The 7,943-nt window shown below is 53.6% G+C and overlaps 1 protein-coding gene across 1 annotated transcript; it reads right to left on the bottom strand.

Moving 5' to 3' along the window:
* Positions 1–618: 618 nt before the first annotated feature.
* On the bottom strand, positions 619–2,233 carry LOC136308280 (ubiquitin carboxyl-terminal hydrolase 17-like protein 6). The gene has a single exon (XM_066235609.1). It carries the CDS (start codon positions 2,231–2,233, stop codon positions 680–682), a length of 1,554 nt encoding a protein of 517 aa, XP_066091706.1. The 3' UTR covers positions 619–679.
* Between the last annotated feature and the right edge of the window lie 5,710 nt (positions 2,234–7,943).

Below are 7,943 nucleotides of genomic sequence, written 5' to 3'. Positions count from 1 at the left end.
AGGGGGACACTTCTGTCACCTGACAGAGGCCCCTTGGGCGCAGGGTAGGGGGAGGCATGGTGGGGGCGGCTGAGAGAAGATGCTGACCCCGGCCTTACTCACGAATGCATGATCCGTCATGAAACCTTTGGTCTGAGGACAACAGCAGTGTCCGTCAGAGATCTCACCATCGTGGTGGCACACGAGAGGGACGTTCAGACCCCTCTCAGGGACTTCCCGGAAATGAAACCAGGGTTGGGTCTCTGCGCCCCAAGCGAATGGGGCAGCAGCGGTCAATGGTGTGAAATTACACATTGTGCACCATCCTCCTCTGTCGGTACCGGTTCTGGTGCCCATGGCCAGTAACCCATTCTAACAGCTGGAGGGACAGATGTGCTGAGTCCAACCACCGCCTGCAACCACCAACCTCGGGGCCCCTGTGCCAACACACCCAGGACTCTCCAAAGCACATAAAACACCCACTCCCCTAGAAGACATGGAAAAAACACACTCTGTTCTCCATGTCTATTCAAAGCACTCTGTATTTACTGTTTGGATTACATTCAAAGTATCCAACTTTGCAAAGACCTCGTGCCCCACTCACCACCACCCTCCAGGAACAGTCCACCCGAACGTCCCCAGACTCAATCATCGATACGATGCTCTCCACCAGGCACGTGCATGTCAGCTGCGGCTGCGGTCACTGGAAGGTGTCCAGAGACCTCTGATGCTTCTTCTTCTTCTTCTTCTTCCTCTTGTTAGCCCTGGCTCTCCCTCTGGGACAAGGCACTTGGCCAGTGTCCTTGGCCCCCTGAGGGAGGATGCCCCTGGCTGGATGGCCACGCAGACTGCCTTCCTGTGCAGAACGGCTCCTGAGCATCCCACCCCTATATGTGCCCTGATGAATCACAGCAACGTTGGCAGGCAGGACACATTCGATCTTCCTGAGGTTGAATTCAGGCTTCGGTCGAAATTGTTTCTGGAACAAATGCCACTCCTCTAAGGTGGTGGGTCTGCCCGAACCCTCTCCCATGCTGTGGGAGTGACGCGCAGGCCCCCATCGGGTTGAACCCATGACTCTGTGCTCAGTCCTGCGGCATCTCGGTTCCCCACTTAGGAAGGCACTTCCAGCGTCTCTTCCCAATTCATTCTTCTGGATGTAAAACAGGACATAAGCACGTTGGCTCAAGGCAGAAGAAACATCACAGGCGGTTACCTGAGCGTCATCTATTTTGAACCACCGGCCATCCGCGGCTTTGATGTAACAGAAGTAATGTCCGCTGTGACAAGTCCAGCCGGCATGGACCAGCACGGCATAGAGCTCGTAGGCCAGAGGCCCCGCGCCCTGCTGAGACAGGTACGGCCGCATGTCAAGGTGTTCCGGATAGTGCACTTCCTTCTCCATTTTCATGCCGGTGAAATCCGAGAACCACTTCAACACCAGGATAAGGACCTTCGAGGAAGTGTGCAAAGTCAAGGTCTTAGATGCAGGCACCTTCTTGAGGCAAACACTGCAATGATAGGAATTGTCACCATCCAGCTTGTCGGGCTTGACCAGCAGATCCAAAGCTTGGCTCACACTCCGAGCCCCCTGGATATCCAGGGCAATGTCCAGGTAAGGGTCCAGAGTGTCAGAAACACCGTGGCAGTGGAGACACTCGATCTGAGATCGCCAGGTCCCTCCAAATATCTGACGGATTAGGTTGGGGTCCTCTGAGGGCCGGTCTAGCTGCGCGCACTCATACAGACACGCTTCCTGCATGGCGTGCATGGTGAACATGAGAAATTCGTGGGCATCTTCCTGCCCGTGTCTGTGGAAGCCCATGAGAAGTCCCTCCGAGGGCTGGATAACGTCGCCAGGATGCAGGAGGGCCCGGGTCACGTGAGCTTCCATGGCACAGAGCATGCAGCACGCCTGCTTCTGACAGGTGTCCGAGTGCCACCGCGACAGCATGTAGCTGGCCAGGGGCGGGGTGTGCGTCAGGCACTGCAGGGCCGCGTTCGCGTAGCAGGTGTTGCCCAGGTTCCGAAGCCCGGCCCCGACCACGGAGGGTCTGATTCGGCGCGGAAGGTTCTCAGTGGGAGCCAGATCACCACGCCCCCAGCACTCGGCCTGGGATGGCAGGGGTGGTCTCTCGGCTCGACACGGTCCCCCGTGGACTTCGGCCCCACCTGCAGTGGACGAAGCAGATTCCAGTGGCGGAAAGACGCCGAACGCAGACTCCTCCTCTCGGTGCAGAGAAACGGCCTCCATGTCCGCGGAGGTCCTCTCGGTGAGATTTCCCATCTGAAAGCGCCAGTTGAAGAAAGAAGCTTCCCAGGCTGAGAAGGTCCAGAAATGAGGGGGTGGGCCGTCTCACCGGTCCTTTTATAGCCCCGCAGCATCCTGACACCTGGAACACGGCCCACCAATCACGCATCTCCAAGGCGTGATTGGATTTAAGGGTTAGGGCGTGGTTGTTCTTATTGCCCAGGGAGACCAACGGTCACCTTTCAGATGTAATTCATGGAAGGATCTCAACGAAGGTCATTTTGAATTTAGGCTGAACACTAAATCCAAAGACTGTTATTTGTATACAGAGAGGGACACAGAAAAGTTGTCCTTTGGCATCGGCGGCGGGGACTGGAATTTGCTGTCCTAAGCCAGCGAATGCCCGGAGCTACCGGCAGCTAGACGAGGCGAGGGCTCTTCTTCCCCGGAGTCCGCCGACGGCACGTGGTCCTGCCGCCCCCTTGATTTCAGACTTCCGGCGCCCGGACTGTGAGGGAATATGTTTCTGTTCCTTTAAGCCACCTTGCTCATGGTAATGTAACAGGGCCACCTGGTGGGAGTAATAAGATGTCCTGGATAAGACGTCCTCTGTGACATCTAGTTTTCAAAAATGATTCATTCAAATGGAATCAGTTTTCCTGTTGATTCGAGGGGAATCTCGGGTAAGATGCAAATGATACATACAAGCTTGAGCCGTAAGTAAGAAAAGGAGACTCAAGAAGTCCCAGGAACAGCAGTCATCCTGTAGAAATGTTGGTGTCTAACACGCTGCTCCTGTATTTACATCTGCAGTAACGCACGTGCACACACACACACACACACACACACGACTTGACTTCAATTAAATGCCAGCATCCATAAGCTCCCATTGAGCCCCTAGCATTATGGCAGCCAACCTGGGCGGACCTTCTGCCCCCGGTTCTGCCCAAGCGGGTGGAAGTCCAGACACCTGGACCTGCACTCCACAGAGGAGGCTGCAGGAGGGAGCCTTGCGTGGTGCTCCCCGACCAGCAGGGGGCGGCACTGGCCTGCGGAATTGTTTCACAAGCTTTTGCAGGACTTGGAAAATTCAGCCGTTGCCTGATCAGGCTGGCAGACATGGGCTGCCTTCTCCGTGCCTTGCGGGGCAGCACGACCGTTTTCTGGGCCGAGGAGAGGGCAGTAAATACATAGAGAGCCTCAGACGGCCCAGAACAAGAGGGCTGTGCCTCCCCTTTTGGCAATAGTGGGTCCCAGGCTTTGGGCTATGGTAGAAAATTTGGAGGATTCTTAGGCAGCTGGTAACGCCTTGAGTCTTCCAGCCTTTCCTGGGTGGCGAGAGCAGTCCCAGGCATCCGAGTGGGATTTAGAAATGTTTTTTTTTGGGGGGGGGGGGCTCTCGTGTGTCCAGGAGGCCTCACTGGGTGCTCCGGGTCTGCACAGGATGCTGCTGATCCCCGGAGGGCACTCGGATGTCTTTCTACAGGCTCAGCACCCCCTGAGGACACTGTCCATCCATGGGGCTTCCTGCCAGCACGCTGGGTATGGGCTGCAGGAGGGGGTCAGGGAGCGAGTCCCAGCAGTGGGACCACGAGGTACCGGGCAGAACCGCAGTCCCAGGGCTCCGGCAGGGCTCCGGCAGGGCATCAGCCACGGTCCAGGATGTCGGACCCTCCTGGTGAACAAGGAGGCTGAATTCACAGTTACATAACACCGACCACTGAAACAATCCACAGTAAGGGATAGTAATAAAAATAAAGAGGAGCAACAACAGCAAAGATAGGATGAAGACAATGACATTAACACGAATGCTAACTAAGAGACTGGAGTACAGACTCCGCCCTCCAAGTAGACAGCAAGTACCCAGGCCATCTGCAGAGGCCGTTTCTGACTCAGAGCCATAGTTGTTCACAAAGAAAATTATCCCACCAGGCAAAACCAGGCAGCCTGATGCAGCCGGAAAGCAGCCAGGTCAAGGGCTTGGGGGACCTTGGGAACTCCTGTGCACTGGCTGGCCTTCATTTAAGTATCAAAGCTGTTGAAGCACAACCTCCTCTCTCTGTGGGACATGCAAGTGTCCTTTCTGGAGGACCTAGAAAATTCTGAGGTCACTGGTGTTGGCAGGCGGTGGCCCTCCCGGGCCTTCTAGTCATCTCCCGACTTTCCCGGAGTAAGGAGGGGACATTCACCATTTCCAGGGACCCGGGCTTGCCACAGACGCCCAATGGGGGTTCCCAGTCCTGAGCTGAGGTAGAAATTTCTAAGGAAAAAACCGAAGGAGCACGTCGGTCCCCTGGTAGACTTAGACAGCAGTTTGGTGACTCTGGTCATCCAGGGACAAGGTCCCCGTGTCTTCCAGCTGATCACAAGGGTTCTCTGGGGCTGGGAAGGGAACTGAAAATCTTATTACGGGCTCAGTCGGGTCACAGGGATCCTGGTTGTGTCTCTGTTTTTGGCAAAGTGGGTTCTCAGGTCCTGAGCTGAGATAGAAAACTCTCCATCGTCTCCAGGAAGCCGGGCATGGTCCCAAGGTTCCCCAAGGCATTTAGAGAGGATCGTGGTGGTTCTGGTCAGCCAGCGCTGCCTTGCAGCTGCCCAGCTGGCTGTGTGGAGACTGATTCGAGGGTGGGTTCAGAGAGGGGCAATCAGGCACAACCCAGGAATCCCTGCACTGAGCGGAGGGGTTCTGCGCAGAGTCGAGGCTAGAGCACATAGCGCTGTGTGGAGGGAGAACTCACAGACTTGGGCACAGCGTCCACTGCCCCTGGCTCTCATGGTACATTATCCAAGAACACTTCCCATCCTAGCCCTTCCGTCTGCTAGGACAGGTCCAGGCTTCATATACCTTACAATGATTATGATTCTGTTCAGAGCTCTGCCTCATACTTCCTTTTCTATCCAACTTTATTTTTCCTTAGAGTTCATCCTTTTCCTGTTTGTAATATATCTAATTTTATACGTACCTATTTCTAATTCAACCTTATACTCTCGGCCGGCTGTCTGAATCTCCTCTTAGAAGTTCCTCCTCATCAGGTACGTCTGTCCGTCTCGTCTTCTGGTAGAACTAGGCTCTGGAGGGTTCTGAATGCCACGCCTACAACTGCTGCTGTCCGTGCACGTGGCTGCCTGTCAGAGTGAGGCGCTGTGTCACCCTCAGCCTGGGCATTCCCCTCGCAGTCCCCCCTGGAGCCCCCGTTCCTACATTGTACAGCTTCTTGCTGCTGTAACTGTTGTAAACTGTCTTCCAACCACAGAAATATTTTAAATGTTTTTGTAAATTAATTTAGAGAGAGAGAGGACAGGAGAGAGAGAGAAAAAAAATAAAACACCAGTTTGTTTTTCCACTTATTTATGCATTCATTGATTGATTCTTGTATGTGCTTTGACTGGGGATAGAACCCACAACCTTGGCATGTTGGGATGATTCTCTGAGTTACCCAGCTAAGGCTTTTTTTTTTTCTCCAGCTGGGGCTTTTTGATAGTTTTGAAGTCCAGAAGTCCAGAATGAGTCCTCGGGGGCTGCTAACCTCAAGGCCATCAGCAGGGAATAGCGCCCCCTGGTGGCCTACAGGATCATCTGTTTTCTCGCCTTCTCCAGGGTCTGAACTGCCTTCCTCTTCCTGCATCTTCAAATCCAGAAACGTGGCCTCTCCTCCGTTCCTTCAAATTGTGTTTGTCCTACTCGATGGAAAAACTTCCCTGCAGTTTCCACAACCAACCCTAGTTTCTTTGTCCTTCATAAACCTGATACCTTTTGCTGAGTAAAATGGGAGGCGGGTAAAATGGAGATTTCTTCAGAATCGTTTGCTTGAAGATGCTTAGTCTCCTTCAGAGCAGAGACTGTGATCACTTACCTGTACGTCTGCAATGCCCGACAGATAACAGGCTCCCGACGGCCACCGTCCCCGCCCTTCTCGTTCTCCTCCCCCTTTGAATTACTGCCGTTAATAATTAAGCCCCAGTGTCTCTCTGTCCACCACCTGCATTTCACTGAGCCCTGTGGCCCTGCCCCTCGGGAAGGCGAACAGGCAGTTTATCTCAGGTATGGAAATACTGCTCATCCCCCTAGAACACATACGGCCAGAAGGTTTAGATATTGGCCTGTGCTCTCTAGTGTCTTCAGTCCTTTGCTCGGAGACCAGCGGGAAGTCCGACCCAGGCTGCACTTTGGGAAGGATGCTGGGAGTACCTCCAGTCCTGGTCTGGACCTGGAATGTCAGGGGCGCTCCCTGTGGCAGCGTCAGCCTGAATCTCTCTGCGTGGGTTCTGGGTGAAAAGACAGGAGGCTGAAAGGCAGCGGGGAAAGCCAAGGGCTGAAGTACAGCCATAGGGACAGAGTCGAGCACTGAAGAGCAGGAGCATTGGCTTTGTCTTCTTAGCTCAGAGGCGTCCCAACAAGCAGGCTCCTACCACTTGCATTGGAGTCCACAGAGTTTTGTCATGCCCCTCTCTGGCCAGGAGCTTAAAATCGCTCACTCTTGGGAGAATGCACACAGAGCAGTTTTGGAGATAAAGAACTATTAAGAAAATGGCCCATTTTTCATGACCCTGCTCCTGTGCAGTTTCAGTGGAGAACCGGAGAGGGTTCCAGACACCTGCAGAGCCTCTCGCTGCATCGTGCCTAGGTCAGTGTTCACCTGACCTCGTGTGTGGTCCACACCATCAAGAGAGATGATTCCGGGGGAGGTGACTTTGCCAGGGGGTCCCCCCTTGGTGTGTACAGGTCCTGGGAATGGTGTCTTGTGTGTAGAAGTCTCTCAAGCTCTCAGATTCTCTTAACTTACCAAGGCTGATATAAATATGTTCTTTGTTACCTGGGACTCGATTCAAAAAAGGATAAAATGGCAAAGGAGAGTGACAGTGGTTCTCTGGTGGGCGACGGTGTCCACAGAGACAGGAGGCAGGAGATGGCTTCATTTCAGTCAGCAGGTGGCTAGGGCCAGTGGAACGTCTTTGTTTGGATAATGAGGCCACTTTAACACCTCATTAAGCATGTGCAGGGGACAGCGGGGTCCCCTATGAGCAGGGGACAGACTTCAAGGGAAGGCAGACAGGCTCTGTTCTTTAGGATGCTCTGTTCCCCAGAATAATGGGAAGCGGCAGCTTTGAATTAAAATAATTGTCAAATAGGAACAGAAGCTCCCGATATATTGGCAATACAACAGACACATATCAACAACAATCCTTCAGCTGCAGTTAGGTGAGCTAGTCTAGACGTATAAAGCGATCAAAGCTTCACCGAGGACAGGACGTTAGTCTGTGAGCTCTCTCCCGGTTCCAGTAACTCCAGTCAAAACCCGTCACCCCCACGCCTGTTCTGAATTCCCAGGCGTCCCACCAGGCTGCCGGGCTGGCCACACGGGAAGCTGGTTTGCTCTACGCCTGTCCGTCTTCCTCACTCACGTCTGAGCGTCTGTTCCTTGAGTTGAACAAGAAGGAGAGACATTTTGTTTGTCTTCTCTCAGCGTGTCCTTTTCCAACGGACAAGGGGAAGACAGGGCAGTATGACTGGACCCGAAAGGCCAGACCACTGGTGTGAAACTCTAAATCTCCGTCTCTCCCCCTCATGGAGGGCTGGGTCACCATTGAGTCTCAGACGCCCTTCTGTTCAGGGATCGATAGCTCTCAAACATCACTGCGTGGGTTGATTTTAAAACTCAGATTCTTAGTTTTAAGGGTCTCCAACGGGAATGTGTTTAGAGTGGAGCTCAGA

Source organism: Saccopteryx bilineata, chromosome 6 (assembly GCF_036850765.1).
Source record: "Saccopteryx bilineata isolate mSacBil1 chromosome 6, mSacBil1_pri_phased_curated, whole genome shotgun sequence".
NCBI lineage: Eukaryota > Metazoa > Chordata > Mammalia > Chiroptera > Emballonuridae > Saccopteryx > Saccopteryx bilineata.
The sequence above is the reverse complement of the archived record's forward strand: the minus strand, read 5'-3'. Positions and strand labels throughout refer to the sequence as shown.